General features: G+C 29.8%; 1 protein-coding gene across 1 annotated transcript in view; it reads right to left on the minus strand.

The window, feature by feature from the left end:
* LOC122271004 (pancreatic triacylglycerol lipase-like) overlaps positions 1-21,424 on the minus strand; it is a 36,168-nt gene extending 14,744 nt beyond the window's left edge. Inside the window, exons 1-5 of the mRNA XM_087161823.1 lie at positions 21,177-21,424; positions 5,068-5,345; positions 3,811-3,957; positions 2,844-2,952; positions 456-572 (exon numbers count right to left, since the gene is read on the minus strand). Of these exons, the coding sequence (XP_087017949.1) occupies positions 456-572; positions 2,844-2,952; positions 3,811-3,957; positions 5,068-5,345; positions 21,177-21,384 (859 nt within the window). The 5' untranslated portion in view covers positions 21,385-21,424. The remainder of the gene's footprint in view (positions 1-455; positions 573-2,843; positions 2,953-3,810; positions 3,958-5,067; positions 5,346-21,176) is intronic.
* Between the last annotated feature and the right edge of the window lie 1,849 nt (positions 21,425-23,273).

Genomic DNA, 23,273 nt, shown 5'->3' on the forward strand with positions numbered 1-23,273 from the left:
ATCACATTAAATTTATTTTGGAATAATACAATTGTGAAGAAGTTTTTTTGAATGATTCGATTCTTGTGAGAGTAAACCCGAAATTAATCAATTTGTATTGATTCTAAAAAAATAAAAATTTTAAGGGGTTCTTTTGAAAAAATCAATTCACGCAAGAGTGTCACCATAACAATATTTTGTACTAATTTCGAGGCAATACAATTGTAAAGTTCTTTTAACTAATTTAATTCCTTAGAGAACGCTGACATAACCTCAATTTGTGCTAATTTCACAGTCGTAAGGAAGTTCTTATCAATTCATTTTTACCAGATTTGCCGCTGTCTAATACACGAAAGTTTTCTTTTTTAAGCAAGGAAAATAGCCAGTTTATCGAAATAACTTTCAACGTTTTCAGATAACTGCAAGAAAAGAATTTACGCCAAATTTGCATACAAAATAAATAAAAAATATTTTACCTTCAAGAATAGTTTCTCCCGGGTCTGAGTGGATTACATCAACCAACACAGCATCACTCGGGTCAAGACGAACGTTGTCAGGAACTCGGCGATAAAAAGGTCCAGCGGGGTCAAGACCTAAAATAGCATTTCAATAGAAAGAAATAGCGAAAATGTGGAATATAAAGAAAAAGAAATAGTAGATTGAAGGTTTAAATGACACATGGAAATGAACAAAATATATACAAAAGCGTTTATTCTTGACGACTTTTGCAAAGATATTAAGTTGATGAAAGCATATAACCGCCAGCTAATTTACGGAGAAACGGAGAATTGTAATAAAAATTGGACCTTTGACCACAGGATTTTTAATTTACCAAGTTTTTATGAATGTTTATTTTATTATGCCTTTTTTCCTCTTAAGAAATCTATTTTCTCCCAAATGAACTTAACTGTAAAAGGGAATTAGACAGAGAGGTATTCTAAATATGATTTTAATCCCCATTTATTTAATTCCTTATAGGTCCACTTCTTTCAAGTGATATTTAGGTGAATGAAATTGATTTGAATCAGGGTTGTCATGATTTAAATCACTTGATTCAAATATTGATTAAAATCGCTATTTAAATCCCTTGATTTGTTTTTTTTTTTTAAATTCATTCAATTAAATAAACTGTGATTTTTCTCTTAAAAAAATCATTCATTTAAATTTTAAATTTTTTTTAATTAAAACAGGCTGAAAATATTTTAAAAAATGTATTCTTGAGGGTGAAATTCTTGTTTAAGTCTGGTTTCATTTATAATGAAGGTTTCATACAAAGTAATAATGAAAGGGCAAATTATTACAGTTCAAAATACTAATTATAAATAAAATTAGTGACTAAAAGTGAAAAACAGTGATGTTAAACTGTTAAATAATAAATTTTCATTAGCGCTATGTAAAATAATTTGCTGGTAAAAAACATTATACTCCTTCGATTTTAGGTTTATTTGAATACTTTAAGTGCTTTTCAAACATATAAAATATGTAGTTAGTATTTGCATCCTTTCTCTACGTCATCTCTCTGTATTTATACTTCAGCGATGTCGAGAATCTTTCATAGTAACGGTTCTAACCAAAACATGTGAATATATAATATTATGCTTTTCAAATTATAAGTTAAATTAGCCATATGCAAAACAAACTAATTAAACAAAAACAAAACAAAAAATTATATTGCAAGTTTTTGCATGCGTGATTAAGAAAAACAAATCATTCTTTACAGTACACAGTGGGCCAGCATTCAAGGTTTCGTGGCCAAAATTACTCTTTCGATAAAATTTGTTTCAAAATTTGGGGGGTTTTTATTTAGGGGTTTTTATGTGCAGGTAAATTGAATTCATAGTTGAAATTTTGAAACACACTAAAAATGCCCAAAAAAACAAAATGGCGGCTGAAATATGGCGAGCAAAAAAAAAAAAAAATTATATATATATATAATACATTTAAATAATTAAATATAGCAATGAAAATATAATAATTTTCGTAATTTTATATTAAAAATGAAAATCAAATTATACTTCCGAACTTATATTACAAAATAATGCGAAAACATGAAGAAAAAAAACATAATTTTTGTTTATCGAAATATTTAGTCCACCTTTGCAATACGGGCAAAATGAGGCAGGTTTTTTCGAAAGAAAAAACATCAAAGAAGACAACAAAAAAAGTTTAACTAATTACCTCGTGGAACTTCTTGGAACTAAGTTTCGAAAGTCATTCAAACATTGTAAAATGTCAAATGATAAGATATAAACTATAAGTTAGTCAAGAGTATTAACTAATCCAGCAAATTGAAAAATTGTACTATAATTTCAGACTAATTACTCTGATAAAAACGTAACAGTAAGGTGAAATTCCTATATATAGTTCTGAAATAAAAATTTAAAAGTTACATATAAAAAAAAATTTATTAATATATTTTTCATTACATTGTACTCTCGTCGGTCCAAAAAGTAAATTATAATGTTTGGAATGAGTATGAATACTTAATTTGGGCTATATTAAAACTGCCTACACATATTTTAGTTGAAAATTTAATTTTTGACTTTTGGCCAGAAATCATAGTCTTCTGGCCCACAGTGCAGTAACAGAAATGATGTAGGCTAAAGACAAAAATTATTTTTAGACTTGCATAAGATATTAAATCTATTAAAGAAGTAAAGAAATCTTGCAACAGTCTGTTCTGAACCATGATGCCATGGAGGTTAAAGCTCCTAACTTTTGGGACCGATATCCGATTAGCATTGTGCGTTTACCAGACATCCTGATATCCAGCGACAGATATAGCCCCAATCCATCAAAATGACAACTCAGTTCCTTTAAACCTATGCAGATCATTATTATTTGCAAGAATTTATTAAACTAACCTGTGATCCTTCCAAGCTTGTGAAGTCTCTCTCCAGCATAGCCTGCTACATGTGACCCAAGACTGTGCCCAAGCAGGTGAAAACTCTCAGGAGAAGCCCCAACAGTTTTCTAAAAAAATATTCATTTTAGCAAAATTTAGCGACGCCTACAAGAAAATTCCAGATGCGTTTACCGAAACTCACTGTGAGTGTCCGATGCTTTATAGAACAATCTTTTCTATTTCTGTGATATTAACCACGAATTTATTTTCTATGTAGCCGGGATAGTCTGGTTGGCAGGAAGCTGGACTGTCGTTCGTAAGAACTGGGGTTCGAATCCAGCCGGCCGAAGACTCCCCCTGCTATAAATTGTGACTGATGCACGTTAAATCTGTCGTTTCACAAAGTTCTATATTTCCCATTACAAACTATACCTGAATTAGAGATTGTTCGTTCTCTGGTTCAGGTCAAAATCACGATCTGAGGATGAATGGATGTGTGAATGGGTCTGCCCTATAAATAGGTGTGACAGAAGTCGAATTTTTGACCATAGATGGCGCCACTGAAAATCAAGAACAATCGTACCCCTTGTCTTAATGGCCTAGGACAACAACAACTTCTTTATGATAATTACCGGCCGACGTGTGCAGAGCGTCGTTGGCAATTTTGTGATAGAAACATATTGACGTGCTCAGTTTTCACTATTTGTGCCACTAGAATAATTTGTTAACTGGATAGTGTTCAGATATTCTCTATTTTATACAAAAATAAATGTTTAAAATTAAAAATCAGAATCATATTTTGATTTAATTTATAGAACATAATCATTCATCCTCATATATGTATAAGATAAATTTATTATATATTCCAATATATTCCAATTATATATTCAACCTACACATTTCCTCCTTGATGATTGGGTATATACACAATAAATTAAATATAATACTTAACAATTTAAGATCATGGAAAAAGCTTGTATACGTACATATAAGTAATTGATGAATTGTGCAATGACTGCGCCAACTACTCTTGTATTAGCCACAGCAATTGTGTAAGGAAATCTATTGGATCCGCTCCAATCCACAATGATGACATTTTCGTCTGCTCTTTCCAGAATCGCGTCCTTCAGCCTCTGCACCAAAAAACAAATAGAACACAGAACAAAATTGAAAATCACGAACTATGACCAGTTTTATGACATTCTTTCATTCATTCCCTGTCGAATCTTCAATTCACCTATTCCGACTCTCATTCCTGCTTTGAATTGAAGGCATTAAAGTTAAATTTTCATTTACTAATTCATGAGATAAAGTCGTTATTGAACTATAAATGTCTGACTTCAATCCTGCAATGATGTAAATATTTAAACCTAATTGGATATTTTCTTCTGTTACCTACCACTTTATAAAGGTTAAGAGCTGAGACTTTTTATTCAGATTTAAATATTTATGTTATTCATTTGTAGTTACTGTCTTTCATTAAAAACAATTACCTAATAAAAAACACCCGAGCTAACAGTTTTTTTTTAATTTGAAAAAAGGAATTATTGCAATGTAGCACAAAGAACTAAAATCAAATGGACTAATTAGTTTTTATTTATAAACTCTTTTAAACCTTGTTTTATTCATATTAATTTCATTAAATCAGTTCCTTTATGAAATCCTTTATTAATTTTTTTAACCATTTTCTACTATGATTCATTTAATCATTCCGTTCATTAACGCCCTTCATTTTTTATGTCTAAAGCTATTCATTAATTTTAATACTACATTCACCATTTAACACTTTCACACCTGAAAATTGTTTTTATTAATTTTTTACTCGCTGAATATTAACCTAAAAATATTTCTTCAATTATGTTTGAATTTTCATTACATTAATTTGCCATTTGATTCAATTTTCTTTCTCATATTTATGTGATTTTAATTCACAATTGTAATCACCTAAAAAAGCAAAAATAAGATAAACATAATTTTTAAAAAAATTTAAGAGAATGCATCAAAATTGGAATTAAATTAGGAGAATGTATCAAAATTAGAAACAAATTAGGAGAATGTATCGAAGTTAGAAACTCGGCCTAAGTAGGGATGAAAGAGAATTTATAAAATTGAGCTCTTTAAATAAAAGAGAATGTAAGAGAATACAATAAATTGTCTTATTTTAACGAAGTAGTAAAAACATTAAATGGAAAGTTCATTAACAGTTTAAATAAAACCATTCATTTGAATAAAGTCGCACTAACCTGGAACCAAGAATTGATATATTGATTGTCATTAACACCGTGAATAATCATCCTAGTTAATGCAGATGGATTGAATGTTGTCTTCTTAATGCTTCGTCCTCGTTTAACGGAGAGAAAAACGGGTCTATTCTTGTTTCTACGAGTATAAAGGTGAAACATGGTATTGATGATTTCGGGTGACTGCGGTACAACACTGAGGGGACGATATATCGGGTGATAGAATGGAGGACCATTGGAGAAGCATCCCAGGTCGTGGTAGCACACCGTCTTCTCTAACACTAAAAGAAATGATATATTTCTAGATTCCTCAGATATTTTTAAATAACTTAAATGTAAACGCGGATACGGTTAGCAAATGCATGGAAGCAAATGTCATCATGACTTCATTCGATAATAAAAATATATATACATACAATACATATATTCATTTTAATCAATGACCTTGACAATTTCAATTTTGGCAAATATTCTTAGTGTATGCATTATAGGTAGTGCAATGTGAGAATACTTTTAAAAAATGATAAGCCACATTTTCAAATCAAAAAGTGTTTTTGAGAGTGTTTGGTAAACCCACTATGCAACAACATGTTTCTATCTATTGTGTTGTCACCTACCGGCGATTTTGGAAACTTACGAGATACCCAACTGGAAAAATTACAAAGAAACAGAAGTTTTAAAAAAAGTCACCTTTGTAATGAATGTGGCATATTACTATATTATCTCAGGCCCTTCAAATTTAATCATTTTTTAAACAAACAGCATAATTTTTTTTACGGTTTAAGAATTTTGAATGTATTATTTTGAATTTTTTTAAGAATGATTTAGGTCATTTTAGCAATTTTATCTTTTAATTCCTTTTAACAGAAATGTTTTATTAAAATTCCAATGTATTTAATCACTATATTTCCTCAAGCCTTTCAATTCCAACAACTGATAATAAGCGATATTAAAAACAATAAAACACGTATTACGATTATAAACAACTTAACGTAAATATGATAAAATTCTTCAATAAATCGGAAACCAATAACTACTTATGCTTCTAGCGTTTTGAAACATCAACATGGGTGAAAGTGTTTTTAAATTGAACATTTAAATACCGCATACTATATTATGATTGAATATTTTTTCTTAAATAATAATCCAATCGTAATGCGTGTAAACAAAACGTGACTAACTCATCTGAAGCCAAACAATTTACCATAATTAATTCGAAAATAATGGAACGTTTTTCTATGCGGGGGTAGATTAACACCACCTAGCACCTTAAGTAAAGAATCGTGTACTGGCCTTTGACCCTTTCGAAACAGGAAGTTGTTTATATACGGAATAAAATATTTAGTTAAAACACATTTCTGGTAAATATATTCAATTCTTAAACGAATAAAGAAAAGAAAGTTTTTCGAGTCTGAAATTAAAGTCAATCACGTGGATTACCTAAATATGTAAAAAACCGCGTATTAAGGTTAAAATTATAAATTATGGAGGAATTAAATTTACTTTAAGCGATTTTCAAGAATAGCTCAGCCTGACCTCTAGAAAAATGCAGTTTGTTTAATCTGAAGTTAGTGAGTCTTTAACTGCTAATTGTTAGATTCGTAATGTTCTACTCCATCTTCTACGTCATTAAAATTTTCATCGAATAATCGGACAGTATTCATATTAATTTTAAGTAAATTATATGAACTGAAATACTCTGAATAACTTTTTTATCTAATTCTAGGATTCAATTTAAATGGTCAAAAGACCAAACCTTAACTATGATAATTAATCAATGAGGAAGATATTTTAAGTTACGAAATAAGACATGAAAACGTACTTTCTAGGGAAAAACGCGTATTTTTTTTCCTCCTGCGAACTCGGGAATCTTGACCCTCATAGTAGGGGTGGGGTTAACCGCAATCTAGAAAATATGGTCCCCATACAGAAATAGGGGAACGGGTCAAAATTTTGAACCCATTCATGTTAAATTCATGTTTTACGGATTTCGTTAAATCTCGTTTACTTTTTAGGAAAATGGGAAAATTTTGTACGAAATTATAAAATTCGCTTATTCAAGAATAACTTCATGTAAAAAAAATTAATAGATATTTTCTAATATTATTATTTGTATATATAATTATATAGTATTAATATATTATATGTATTATTATATATTATATTATTTATTATAAATTACATTTATTAATATTATTATTAAAATTATCATTGATAATATCTTTTTTTAATTATTTAATAATAGTGGAAAAAATTTCCAATAGTAATTAATACAAGTTTTTACATCATTTTAAATCATACAATTTTAAATGACAAAATAAAAAATTTGAATGAAATCGAGCGAACAGTTTTCGAGAAATCAAATTTTTAACTTTACGATTAATTGAATAAAACAGAAAAGGTTTGACTGATTTCGTTAACAACTTTGCTCGAAGTTAATTAATTTTGTAAGTAAAACAACTTAATTGGTGTATCCAATTGACTTTTTTTTTAAGTAATTCCCCAGACAAAACAGAGGGATTGTATCATCTCTAGTGCTAAACAATATCTCGGTTTTTAATATCACGATGCATCGTCAGAAAATATCAATAATTTTCGATATATCACGATATTTTATTCAAAACTAATTTACGTATTTTTATATTGAATAAAGCTTTTTTGTTCAAATAAAGAAAAAAAAATTCTTCCATAACACTTTTAATGAACATAATTTTAAAAATAACCGAGTAATTATAAAAATAAAACCATACATAAACTGAGAGATATAAAAATCATGGCTTTTGTGTTCATATATAAATAAAGCCACACAATTACACATTACACTACAAAATCTCAACACAAATCGTATTTTCATGGCTTTTGTGTTCATATATTAATAAAACCCCCACATTACTGGCCATACTTCACAATTACACACCACACTACAAAATCTCACTTTCTAAGGAAAAAAAACTTACAACAGTTATTTGTCAAAGCCATTTATCATTTCTGATTTATTGTACAAAATCCCCTGACATTGCGTTGTCATAAATCGTTTCCTTCATTTTAAAATGTTACTTTTAACTTGCATTTAGTGCTAAATATAGAAATATTCAAAAGAAATCGCGCTTTAAAAAAAAAGAGAGAATATTTTTGTTTCTAGACACAGTAATATCGACCATTTTACAGAATCTATCGCACACAATCAAACCGATAACCTTTATTAGCCTGACATATTTTACTTAATAGGTTGTTTCTAGTATCATATTCTCAGCTTAGAGTAGTCCCGCAGTGAACTGATCGATCGTTAAGACACGGTTCCCAACAGATCACCGAAGTCAAGCATCATTGGCTGCGGTCAGTGTACGGGTGGGTGACCACTTGAATTAGTCTGCGTAGGGATCGAGGGTGTGCAGTATGGGTCCTCGTTAAACTGTTCTACCGTAAAGTGCTCGACTTCGCGTGCAGGCAACACCTCCTAGAAGTAGGAAGGCCTCAGCACGAATCAATTTAGTAGTCCGATGTGACGAAGTTAACTGCGCAGTTGACGAAAAATAAGAAAGATGTCATTACGTTCAGGGTACTAAGCTGCGCAGTGGTTGAAAATACGAAATATGTCATTACGTTTGAACTACTAAAGGATATTTATGGTAACCCGTGCAGAGGCCTACTCTTTTCTAGGAGGTGTTGGTGCAGGTCGTCAGGCTACCGAAGCGGGGGTGTAATTCCCTCTGCAGAGGATCAAAATTGTGAGAGCATGTCTTCACGTAAATGAACTACAACAACAACTTAGCTTAGAGTAGTCATTTTTCTTTTAAATTGAAACCGTCGTCTACAGTCCATTGGTGCGTAACTCTAGTACGACATTAATCAAAATTAGTAACATTGCAAAAGTATCAATGCTTTCTTTATTATTGCTACTTCTCTTCGAAAGTATCGGCACGTATTTCTATTCGATAGCATTGACTGATACTTCTGTACAATAATGTATAACAATTAAACATTTTATTTAATATAATAATACGAGTACAATAGTATAAATATATTCTGATAAGATATATTTCAATCGCATTTATTACTTCAGCTCCCTGTAATTTATGGACCTTGTTAAACCTGCAGTCCTCAAGGTAAATTAAGCAATTCGTAAATTAGGCGAGTTGACTTCGACCTGCGAATACTCTGATAAACTCAAAACTATATTCTAAAACCAAACTACAGCTTTTAAAAAATTTTCTTTTTAAAATCCGAACCATAATAAATTAGATTTAATTTCTGTGGGATATGCTTTTCCTATTACACTCGTCAACAGCATTTTCTGTTATAATTAAACTAAAGTAAACTTAATTTACTAAAAAAAAAAAGTAAAGCTTGCTAAAGCAAAATATAGATTAAACTATGTAACGCTCGAAGCTGTAACATAAATCGAAATTTAGTACGGAGACCGCTTAATGTCTAGTAGTTTGATACTTTGTTTTGATACTTTTTTTTAATACTTATTGGATAATAAGCATTGGTACTTTTTCCTGTACTATGTTGATAACCAAACTAAACCAAGCTTATTGGAATTATTTTTACAACGGTTTTCAAACAATTTTGAAGGAGCATATCTTACATTAACAAAGCAAACAGTTTAGATGCCGGAGCAAACTTTTCGTCCCTGATCAATTGGAGGATAAATCATTTAGAAAGATTAATTTTTTAAAAGAATTGGAAAGATAATTTATTTTTTTTTTCCTTTTCGTGTGCGGGACATGCGAAAATGGAAACTATTCTAAATCAAAAATTGCATTATTTCCAAAGAAATAATCGCAATTTTTTTTTCTTCAAAGTTAAGAATATTTATGTTATCGTAATCTAAGACCTTATAATTAGTTCTAAAAACAATATTTTATAAATCTTCATAAAATATTTTGCTTAAGCCAAATATTTACTCTTGAAAAAATTTAATTTCGCGGTAAAATTAAATTTTTGCAACATATTTGTTTAAAATTTAATTTTGTTTTTTAATTCAATTACAATGAAATTTAGGAGCTTATTTCAAAGAAAAAAATAATAAATTAAAATATTAATGTTCTTGGTCATCGATTAGATTCCCCCTTATGGCCGTATCCACCTTGGCCCTCTCTCTACCTGAACATAGCCCTGAAAATAATGGCCTAAAGCTATGGCAAAAAACTTTTAAAAAAAGCGACCAAATTCAATTTAACCACGACAGTTTCATGAAATACTTTTTTAATTCTTTTTAATTGATTCTTAATGCCGTAACACATTTCTAAATACAAATTTCGAATTGAAACAAACAGTCGGAAGTGTAATATAAAACTAAAGAAATCTAATCATTTATTGTGATAAAAATGAAAACAAATTTTATCTTTTAATCACACGTTTCGTTTCCCCCTTAGTAATTTTATACTAGATGTTAATGAATATTTTTCATATAACAGGTAGTATCAAATTAATTGTATTTTTATTGTATTTAAATTAGCCCTTCCTTTATATTCCCGGGGAAGTAATATAGATAAATGAGCTACTTCTCCTACAATGGGCTCAAAATAATTAATTTCAAAAAAATGTAGAGCAAGATACGTTTGTAAATTTGTTGTAAGTAATATTAAATTTAGATTTTTCTTAAGTAGAAAACAATTATAAAGAAAATCAGAATTTGTTTTAAAAATAGGTGGCACCTTTGCAATCGTAAATTTAGTAATTAAAACATTTGATTTAATGTTTAGAATTTTTTTTCTGTTTATCTATATGCACTCTTTTTTCTTAAAAAAATCGAAAGAATTCCAGGAATGATGCATTATTTTAATTTTAAAAAAAATATTTGAGTGACAGTTTCGAGTTTTAATAGTTCTGCCAGTTCCCGCCAAAACTGTTGCTAAACTTTGCGGGAAGCTAGACAAAGTTTTTTATTAAGACCCTTTAAATATTCTCCTTCGCAGTGCAGTAGTGGAAGTAAACATAAGGGTTGCTATTTGATCGCCAACGTTTGCCACTTCAACGGTTTTTTCGCTGAATGGGCGATTTCGTTTGAATCGACAGAGCTTTTATAGAAAAACGAAAACGTTATTCGGTTTTTGATACCTTAAAGTTAGATAAGAAAGCGCAAAATTAAAATATTTACATGAAAATACGTTTCTAATTGTTTCAGTAAACACATAATTTTATTTTGAGAATAGTTTTAATGTATTTTTTTTAAGTTTAAATTAAATTAGTTTTATTATATTTTGCTTAAATATCTATGTAAAACAACTTTTATAATTCCATCGTAAAAGTCGTATAGAATTGAAAGAATATGTTAAAAAAATACTCTTTATTTTCATAATTACATTTTTTTTTAAATTTATAAAAAGTTAAATGATATTTAAAATAGTTTTATATTTCACCTATTGATTTAAAAATATATTTGAAGGAACTGCATTTTTTTGTATCAAACTGTTATCTTTATTTTTCTAAGGGAAGCATGCGTGAAGCCTAATTTTTTTAACAGGGAATAAAATGACGTTCTTTTAAAGTTTGGTAAATTAGAATCATCGTCCACAGCTTTGAGAACTTTGTTTATTGTCGGAATTTCGTTACGACGGAAAAAATCATGAACTTTTCTTCTTACAGATTTTTTGTCTAAATCGTCAATGTCATCCAAAAAAGTTTTACAAGTTTTAGTCTTCTTCGGTGAATGTAATATATTATCCCTTTTATATTCTTTAATAATTCTGAAAACAGAAGCTATGCTAACTCCCGATTGAGACACCGCATGGTCAGCCACATTAATGATTGGAACATCTGGTTTTGAATGCACTTCAGTTTTATAAATGTTCAATATTATTTCCTTCTCAGCTTTACTTATGTAAGATTTCTTTTGCCGTTTTTTAGGAGGACTTAAATCTATCACTTTATTTTCCATATTGCTCATGAAACACCTGCAATAAGACACCACGGCAAAACAAACAACCCTCTAAGAAATAAGAGTTTTTGCTTGACTGATAGGCGCTATTAGTCATTAATCCGGAGCCAAGCTGACAACGGTATTCCGCCAAATAGCACGCCGCTGTGTTTACTTTCACTATCAGTTCTCGTTGAACAGACTATAGAATGATGAATGCTTCAATTAAACTTCAAAGTTCACCTATTTATTGAAAAAGTTTTTTTTTTCAAATTTTATTCCTCGAAACGTACAAATTAACATTTATTCTATTTTGTTTCACTTTTTACTTTATAGTTTAATTTTTATTACAAACGCAACATTAGTAGCTCTTGGAAATGAGACATTTTGTGTTGAAAGGACCTACATAAATAATTATCTGAAAAGTTTACATACATCATATTTTTCTGAATCTATAAATTCGATTTATAGTGACAGAGAAAACAAAATTCATGCGTTTTTCATGAATATATGTTTTGTTTAAAGATTACTCATGTATTGTTGTGTTAAAATGAAGAAGAAGGTTGTAGTTGTTATGGCAATCCTCGTTAAGCCTGATCTCATCATTTTCCTTACATCACCCAGTTCATCACTTTGAAGACTGGCAATTGATGGAAACCGATATTTTAATCAGCTGAATTTATTGCGCCTTCTTACCTTAAGAAACAGCAACGCATTTTCCCATATAGCGTCAATTGAAGAAATGAAGCAATCTTTTAGCACTTTTTTAAGGCTGTGAACTGCTCTTATCTGAAGAAAATGCAACACATTTTCCCTCTAGCATCAATTGAAGATACGAAGCAATCTTTTAGCACTTTTTTAAGGCTGTGGACTGCTCTTATTTATCTGAAGAAAATGCAACACATTTTCCCTCTAGCATCAATTGAAGATACGAAGCAATCTTTTAGCATTTTTTTAAGGCTGTGGACTGCTCTTATTTATCTGAAGAAAATGCAACACATTTTCCCTCTAGCATCAATTGAAGATACGAAGCAATCTTTTAGCACTTTTTTAAGGCTGTGGACTGCTCTTATTTATCAGAAGAAAATGCAACACATTTTCCCTCTAGCATCAATTGAAGATACGAAGCAATCTTTTAGCTCTTAATTAAGGCTATGGTCTGTTCCAAGGCACGAAAAAACTCAAAAATTTTACCCGTCCCCGAGGACGTCTTGTCCAATAATGTACCCGTCCTCCTTTGAAACTAACCCGTAGCTTCTAAATAAATAAATATATAATTTTCTCTTATTTATTACAAACATTTATATAAATTGCACAATGAATTGGTAGTTACTAGGATTACATTATACAGTTATAAAAGAAATACTAGGTTACTAATAGTAACCTAGTATTTCTTTTATGAAATAATTTAAATGACAAGGGTCAAGTTATCTGGAATGTCATATTGTCCGAAGGTACTGCGTTTTTTAAATGAATCAAATATGACGTTTGCCAGTTCCACAATCAAGCCAATGATTTACAGAGGTTTCTGCACAGAAATCTGAAAGGGGTTTTCCATTTAGGTAGGTGTTCAAAATTGCGTTTAAAGCTTCTTGTTTAAGACCAGTACGTAATGTATTTTTTTGTAAGTTCATTGCTGAAAATTTCCGCTGCAGTACTCCCAGACAGAGTAAACATCAATTCCACCATGTGCAGTATGTTGCTGTATTCCTAGATTAGAGGGCCATTTTAGAAATGAGGCGCTAGACTCTTGTAAGATAACAAAAATTGAAAATGTATCACGAACATGGCCGTCCAAGCGGACGTCGGATTCGTGAAATTCGTTGTCCGCGGGGAATTTTTGACCGCCGAGGACAGGCGGACGGGCGGTTTTTTGAGCCCTGGTCTGTTCTTATCTAAAGCGTGGTGTTAATTCAGTATTCAATTTTTATCTAATGATAAGCAGAATTTATCGTCACAAGAAATTTTTTCCTCAACAAAAATTTCTACCACTTTTCAACCAATTGACGAATGAAGCGATAATCAGTGTCTCATAGCTACATACAAAATTTATATTGTTATTTAATAACCAAATACATTTTCTCTTCTTTTGAAATTTCTATCACTTTCCGAGAAGCCAGAGTGCTCAAATTTCAACTGAATCTCTTGGTCTTATGCTTATGCAAATTACAATTATTTTCTAACTAACATAATTTAACTAAGAGACACTAAATTGAAAAGAATAAATTAAGTTCGAAATTTTTAAAAAATACATTATAAGCTATAATCATTTTATTTACTTCTATCGAAATTGATGTGATTTATCTTTATCATTTTAGATTTGCTCAAAATATAATTTTTAGAAAACATGACTTTCAATTCTTTTTTTATTTTATTTAATTATTTCTCGTTTAAAATCGTACATCTAGAAAAAAAATGTATCAACGATCATACAGTGTTCAATTTAAACAAAAAAAATAACTTTTACTTTCATATTTAACATACAATAAATTTTACAGAAATAAACTTCAATCAAAAAAATAAATAGTACAGGTAAAATTACGTTACTTTTTTACATTATATCTGATTTCTGTTTAAACATTCACAATGGAATTAAAGGTTTTGCTTAAAATTTCAGGGGAATATTCCTTTTGTTTCTACAGCAGTTGACTTCCCAGCAATACATCTAATCTCTAAAGCATTGTTCAACAACTAGTTCCTCGTACTTTTTGTTATTCAAACATGGGTGTTGGACATGAAAGTCTTCCGCGTAAAAAGAATCAAGGGCTGGAACGTGTCTCGGGTTTTTAACAATGAAAGAGTAATTTGTATTTAATACGACGATGCCTACATAGATGTGAAGCATTTAAATTTGGTTTGCACACGATATTTTGTTTTAAATTGCAAAAGATTTTATAAAATAATTTTAACTTTATTGTATTATTTCTAAGCCGATAATTTTGTTTTTAAATTATTCGATGATGCACATCATATGAGGAGAAACATTTAAACTTGGTTTGCAAACGATATTTTTTTATTAATTAAATTTCAAGAGATTATTTAAAATCGTTTTCATTTTATTATGTTATATTTAATTCTGACTAATTTTTTCCAAAGTAACGTTCAAAAATTTACGATATACTTATGTTCGACTAGAGTAAACCTAAGTGCAGCACTGATAAATTTTCAAATACATAAAATTCTCATTATTTGAAGAAAGGTAAAATGATTTTTTTAAGCGTTAAGTTTTTTATGACTTTAAGTCAGAGAGGTGAGCTTCTTTTAGTTTTTCCCTTTAAGGGACCATTTGAATATTATGGAAGCATCTAATGGGGGGGAGGGGGTTGTGATTTACTTAATTTTGCTGACAAGCGAGGCGGAGGAATTAGTACATAAGGCATTAAAATTTCATTATTTTCATAATTTTTTTGGAAATTCAAAAAAAGTGTAACAAAAAAATTTTTTGAAGAAGATAATAGTTTTATCCACAAAATGAAATACACAAAATATTCCTAAAGAACATTCTACTCAAAATTTTATAAATTGAATTAAAGCGTAAATTTTGCGCAAAATAAATTTTTTTTATTTGGATTTAATCTTGAAATTAGTTTACTCCAATAAAAGTCCAAGTGGTAGCGAAAAATAATGGGGGGGGGAGGGTATATTGACTTTCTTTAGAAAGCATGGAGGGAATGTGGGATTTGCTTATTTTTGAGGACAATTGGGATTCAAAAACTGGCAAAAGTGTGTTTATGTAATATTTGAACTGCTCCTAATTTCTAAAATAAATCTTTACAAATTATCGTTTGCTCCATTTTTTGCATTATTTAACTATATCATTTAACTACAAGATAAAATTATTTAACTATAAAAAGTTTATCAACAAGCATTGATTAACTTAATGAAAATTCTTTGATTTATTTTAATAAGTAACTGATTCTAGCTTACAGAGCCTCTTTTTTCTACCCCAGGCACATTCTAATATTTACTCATAATTTTCGCAAAGAGCCGGTGAAAGAGAAGTTCCCGGGTTCGAATCCCATCGATGGCTGGTCGATACGAATTCAACTTCGGGCTTGCACCGACCACAGTGCTGATGTAAAATATTTTCAGTGGTAGAAGTATCATGGGTTCGAGTCCTCTTGCAGTCCGGCTAACCGTCGGAGATTTTCGTGGTTTCCCCCTCCATGTAACGCAAATGCGGATTAATTCCATCAAAATGTCCTCCACGAAGGCAAATATCTTCCAATATTTGATACAGGAGTTCCCTTGTCTTCTAGAATGGATTCAAAATTACAAGGCTACGGAGTTGAATACTAAGAGTCGTAAACCAAAAAAAATTGAGCCGGCTGTTCAACGACGGTTATAAAGTAAAATAAAAAGCATAAGGAGTTGTAGTCAGTTCAGATATATTAGGTGTATTTTCCAGCTTTATTTATACGCGGTGGTTCAAAATTATGTGACGAAAATGTAAAGGCAGGTAGAGAGGACCTAACTAAGCTTATTTCTTAAAGGAATGTGTGTGCGGCAGTGCCGTACTAAGCCGATAGAGAGCGCTGTTGTTTACATTGTTACTGTGCTATGTGGATGTTGCTTGCTGTCCAGCAGCTATTTTAAACTGTAATTGATTGTAACGTGATTGTAAACTGTTTATAAAGTTATATACTGTAATTATGATTGTAAACTATTATATATTGTTATTGTTTGACCGGAATATTTACTTACTTATGATTAAAGCTTCTTTACGTGCTACAGCCCTTAGACTGCATTTTCGGATCTACATTCTTATACACAATCAAACACTTTACAATTAGATTATAATCAATTATAGTTTACAATAGCTGCAAGCAATTATAGTTTACAACATATACAGGATTAACGGCGGCGCATGAATTTTTGTACATTAGTAAGCAACAGCGTTCTCTTATCGGCTCAAACCTTTACCCGATATTTCCGTATCTTCGCATTCATTCGTTTTTTCGCAATTTTTTTATTTTATTTTCTGGGTATTCAAGCGTTTAGTCTCCTCTCTTATTCTCAAAACATCACTAAACAATGAAAATAAAATATTTAAATAATTAAAATAATTAAACTAAATAAATAATTAGAGTAAATAAATAATTAGACTAAGTAAATAATTAGACTAAATAAATGAATTAGACTAAATAAGTTAGACTAATAAAATATTTTATATTTTATTTTATAACCGTCGTTGAACAGCCGACCCAATTTTTGGGTTTACGACTATTAATGTTCAACTACGTAGCCTTGTAATTTTGAACCCAACTCAGAAGACAAGGGAACTCCTGGATCAAGTATGGGGAGAAGCTTGCCTTCGTAGAAGACTTTTTGATGGCACTAATCCGCATTTGCATTACACTGAGAGGAAAACCTGCCATGGTTAGCTGACGGCAAGGGGACTTTTTTTTTTCTTTCCTCCAAGCCCTGAGCATGTACCTAGGTAATGAAAAACCCTTAACCATATAGCCCAGGACTTGGCCACTAGTCCAGCTCCACTCCAGCCTAGGAACGGGTCCAGTCAGCGGTATTAATTTTGAATATATTCTACTTAACGTGATATTTAGAAGAAGAAAAAAATTTTTAAACTGAAAGTGGGGAATTTAAGAAGAAATAAAACAAAGAGAAAAAAAATTATACATGTGAAATAGGAGATTATTAAAATTTTAATAAATAGCCCTTATCCGCTAAGAAGTTCATTACTGTTATTAATCTTTTGTTTAAAGTATTGTTTGTAATAAAAGTTTTCTGCCAAATTTCTAAATTTGTTGAGCTAGGTTAACGACTATGCCAGGAGACAGTGTGGGGACAACTAGTGAGATAATGTTCAGGCTAACCTTGTTGGCCGCAGGAGCAAAGATCAGTATTTGTTATATATGCAGGTAATGAAAGAAAGTTGGAAATGGTCAGTGACCCCTTCAAGGGGACTCTAATCCATGATCCGTCTACCACTGAGGATATTTCACATCAGCACTGTGGTCGGAATTCGTATCGACCAGCCACAGCCGAGATCGAACCCCAGTTCACCTCATTGAAAGGCGAACGCTCTATCCTCTGAGCCATCGGAGCTCTAATAATAAAATATTTTGACTAAAAACGGTTAAGGAGAAAATGTGAGTAAGCTCTCTTAAATGTTCTCGCGTGAGCTTCGAGGGCTTTTAGAGTCCGTGTTTCTGTGGGATAAGCAGAAAGGGATAAAAGAAAAAATAAAAATAAATAACTGCTATATAGACAAGTGAAGTATAGTATATTAGTTGATTTTGTTCTGAATTGAATTAGGCCAAGCAAGAGTCAATTGTTTTTTACTTGTACTGATGTTGTGCATTTTTGACATTGCTATCTAGTAGCTATCTTGACAACTGAGGTATTGTTTCGTTTGTATTAATTTGTGCTTAGTTTTTGAGACTAATTTCGAGTCCATAGCATTAATAGTGATTTTATGAACAAAAAGTTAACGTACGTAGGTAAATAAGTTATTTGACTTAAAATATTTACGCATCTGAAACTACTGTATCTACACATTAATTATTGTTTTCAGTGTTTGCTTGTTTTTTTGCATCGAATCCAATAAGACCTAATACAATACTATAAGCCTAATAGTTGAAGAGTTGTATAGTTTCGTTTTAATAAAATATACTATTTATAAATCATTCACATTTATTTATACTTTTTTTTAAACTATTTACTTTATCAACTAGAGTTTGGCGTCGTTTGATTCAATGTCAAACAGAGCACCACAAGAAACAAAACCCAGTTTGCCCTTTTAGCTATCAGATAGTGGAGTAAAAAGTGTAAATATGTATAAGACAAAAATAGTATTTTTTTTAATAAATAAGAAACCCCTGTAACATTTGAGCTGTTAATCTATTGACTCATATTTAGTTGTAGTCGTACGCCGTTAAGGCACTGTGGGTGCAATTGTTCTTGTTTTCAAGTGGCGCCATCTATGGTCAAGAATTCGACTTGTCACACTCATACGTCACACCTGTTTACAAGGCGAACCCAATCCCCAATTCCAATCTTTCCACAGATCTTAATTTTGTCCTGAAACAGTTAACGCTCAATCTCCAATCTAGTACCCACAATGGTTTAATTTGCTATGGAAACATGGAGGACTTTGTGACCGGACCCATCACCATTTACAACATGGGGAGTCTTCGGCCAGCGGCCAGATTAATCGTCCGTTCTCACCAACGTGAGTCCAGCGCGCTACCAACCAAGCTCTCCGCCCCCTACTCGTGTTTAGACTCATTCGATTTTAAGAAAACAAAAGGCACAGGAAACAATTTTTCACTTGTCTAGATAGCAAGATTCTCCCCCTCCCATTTCACTCTCTATCTCTACCGTCAAAATATGAAGCACAAGATTGTGAATTTTACCACTTACTAAGGGAAGGGTACTTAACATATTGCCATGCGTTTTTTTTTGTGTCGCGTTAAAATCCTATTTTTACTCTTCGTCTCATTGAATTAATATAAATTCTCTTAAATGCAAAAGATCAACAATAAAACACTATTTTTTTTAAAATAGTAATCATTTTTGTAGTTTTAATGTTTTGAATGAAAACCTATACAGTAAGGTTAATTCAAAATGAAAGAGGAAATAGCGATGTGAACATCAATGTGATTTACGAGTATATTTACAGAATAAAATGTAATAAAAGAAAACCTCTCAATCAGCTGAAGAGAGAACAAGGAAAAAAAACTTATTCAAAACATTTAATAAATGTCTCTTTTTCAGGAAATAACGAACATAAAAGAATGTGGTAATAGTATATTTAGAATTACACGAATATCTTTAATTCATAATAAAAAAAAAATTTTAAATAAGAAAACGAAAAAAATTTTCAGCAAAAAAATTTTTAAGGCATATTTTAAATGAAAGATAACATGTATAAAAAGACGGATACATTTACTGTATGGTGTTAAAAAATTTATTTTTCATACGCAATAAATTTTACTTAACTTATTAATTATTCAACTCAGGGTGAAAAATTACTTTGAGAACAGTGCCTCCCTTGTTTTTCTAGAAGAAATTTTATTCTCCTCAAATCACCCCTGGGAGAAGCGTACGGAAGAAAGTGGGAGTGTTTTCAATTATTATCTATAATAACATGAAAAAGCCTTTTGTCAAAAAATACCTAGTGCATTAATTTTTCCGAAAAAAGCCTTTTTCTTTAATCTATATTTACTGGACAGCAAAGAGAAAAAGCGAAACTAAAAAATAAAAATAAAGAACTAAAACAGAAACGAATTCATTCATTTTAACAAACAACTCCAAAAAAAAAAGTTGTCAAAATAATGGAGCCAATTGAAAAAAAATTCTGTCAAATAATACTGGGATTTGCTTTTAATTGAAAAACTATATATTAAAAATTATTCATATTCAAAATGTAAAAATTTAAAAATATCTATCTATTTATTATACGCCTTTTATTAAATGAAAACATGTTTGTTAGATTTTCTAACTTTTTCCGCGCAACAAACTTAGCAATTAAATAAAGTTCTGTGCAGTGAAAATGGTTACAATTTTAAATTAAGAATATTTTTTTCACGAATTCAAAGGCTGATTGTGTAATTTAACAACAAATTAAAGTAAAAGTTTAAATAAAATCACATTCTACTAACAAAATAGTTAATAAACATAAATGTATAGTTATGTTACAAGCAATTTTAACTGCAATATTCAGATAAATGATATTTTTCATCAGTTCTTTTCATAACTTAAATTCTCCCCATTTTTAAAAAGCATTTATTTAAAAACGCAAAAGTAGATTCAAATATAAATTTTACTAGCTATAAAATTTATATTAATATAAAATTAAAAAATAGGTTATAAATATTAACAAATCCATTTATAAAATTTTAATTTTGCAATATCCGAACAATAACCTATATCAAAAATGTGAAAATTTAATTATTAATCCTTTAAATTGTAGTTTATATTTAGAATATATAAATTATAATTCTAATTCCCCAGACTCATTTATTTAAAAACGCAAAAGTAGATTCAAATATAAATATTACTAGCTATAATATTTATATTAATATAATACTAAAAAAATTAAGTTATAAATATTAATAAATCCATTTATAAAATTTTAATTTTGCAATATCCGAACAATAACCAATATCAAGAATGAGAAAATTTAATTATTAATCCTTTAAATTGTCGATCATATTTAGAATATATAAACTATAAAAACGTTCATAATCAAAAATAAACTATAATTAATAATAACGTTACTCACACAAACTCCGTTTTCGAATGTCATGACAAGTTTTATTTTGACCATATTCAGCACATGCTCCGTCAACCCTTCCCGCAATCCGTCCAAAAAACAGAAAAATCACAAACAAACACGCTTTCGGCATGTTCACGTGCCGACTTCTAAATGACCAAAGTCCACTTCCGAAAACCCGCCGGAAATCTTTATTTAAATATTTATTCATCTTCATTTATCAAATCTTATTCGCTCTTCAACATATTCACCCATGCGATGAAGAGCCTGAGAAAGAAGAAAGGAAGAGAAAAGAAAAAGGAACAAAAAAGAAAATAGTCAACCTCTTTTTATTTTCATTGAAGAACCTTTGACTCAGAGTCAGTTGCCGGCAATAAATAGTTATGAAAGTGTGATGTAACGTTAAGGGGGGGGGGGAGTATGCACCCAAGGGTTAAAAGAAAAAAAGAGTGAAAGTGAGGAATGGGTCTGGGAGGGAGGGGAGTTGTCGACATACTTATTTTTATTCCATTTTCTTTTCAAGGTGTGGTGGTGTAAGAGAAAGAAAAGAAATAGATACTCCTCTAAGATAGACAAGAATCGTTTGGGCATTTTTTTTTTTTTTTTTTAATAAAATAAAAACAAGGAAGTGAATGATGTAAACGCAGTTGGACGGTAGTTCTAAATAATGTAATGAGCGACACGTGTGTGTCATCACAGTTAATTGATATTTTGGACACCTATTGATAATAACGATTGTTGTCATTCCATTAAAAAAAACGGTGCTATTTTTTTTTTTTTTTTTTTTTTGGTGATAGGTCAGATGAGGTTTGATGTCAACCAAAATGCAAGAACCAAATAAATGACTTAAAACTTTTCTTTGTTGCAAAAAAAAAGAGGGTTGGGATTTTTCCCAGTTTTCTATCCCTTTTTTTTAATTTCAAATAAATAAAATAAATAATAATACTTTTATTTGCTTAATGGAATTAAAAATGATGATACGGATTTCATTCCAACCCATTCTCTATTCGTTTTCACCATTAGTAAATAAATTTCTATTTAAGTAAGTTAAAATTTCTTCTAGTAAGTTTAATTTCTATTAATTCTTACTAGTTAAATTTCTATTCTAGTAAGTTAAATGATTACATTGATTTTCTTCATTATTAAAAAATCAAAACCTTTAAATGAAAAAAAAAATTCTTGTTTGCATTACAAGCAAACGATTTCATCTAAACAAACGATAAATGAAAGAAAAAAGTAATGAAATTTATTTCATTCTGATTCATTCTCCGTTCCATATTTTTCTATAAATAAATTACTATTTTATTAATTTAAAAAATTACATTGCTCTTTTGCATAATTAAACAAAAATAAAATTCATTAAGTTAAAAAACATTCTTCCTGCTTGTAGCATAAAAAAAAAACAATTTTATCAAAATAAACGATAAAATGAAGTGAAAACTAATGAAATTGATTCTCCATTCCACTTTCTCCATAAACAAGTAAATTAAATTTAAATTTTTAATTTAAACAATTAATTTGCTTTTTTTTTTCATTATTGAACAAAGACAGAAAAATCCTTGAAGTTAAAAAAAATTTCTTCCTTTTCATGTAATTAACAAACGATTTGATCTAAAACTATGAATGAAATTAAAAAATAATAAAATGAATACCATTCCAATCTATTCTCTATTCCAGTTTTTCTATAAGCAAACAAATTCCAATTTTATTAATTTAAGTAATTACATCACTTTTTTCATAATTAAATTAAAACAAAATCTTTAAATGAAAAATAAAATCTTTGCATTGCAAGCAAACGATTTCATCTAAGCAAATGATAAATGAAAAAAAAAATGAAATTGATTCCATTTCTGATCCGTTCTCCATTCCATATTTTTCTATAAACAAATAAATTACTATTTTTTTAATTTGAGAAATTACACTGCTTTTTTCATAATTAAGCAAAAATAAAATTCCTTAAATTAAAAAAAAACATTATTCCTGTTTGTAGCATAAACAAACGATTTCATCTAAATAAACGATAAAATAAAGTAAAAACTAATGAAATTGATTCCATTCTGATCCATTCTTCATTCTCGATAAACAAGTAAATTTCTATTTTTCTTT

Source organism: Parasteatoda tepidariorum, chromosome 4, assembly GCF_982258835.1.
Source record: "Parasteatoda tepidariorum strain Cologne lab strain chromosome 4, Ptep-v5.0, whole genome shotgun sequence".
In the NCBI taxonomy this organism is placed as follows: domain Eukaryota; kingdom Metazoa; phylum Arthropoda; class Arachnida; order Araneae; family Theridiidae; genus Parasteatoda; species Parasteatoda tepidariorum.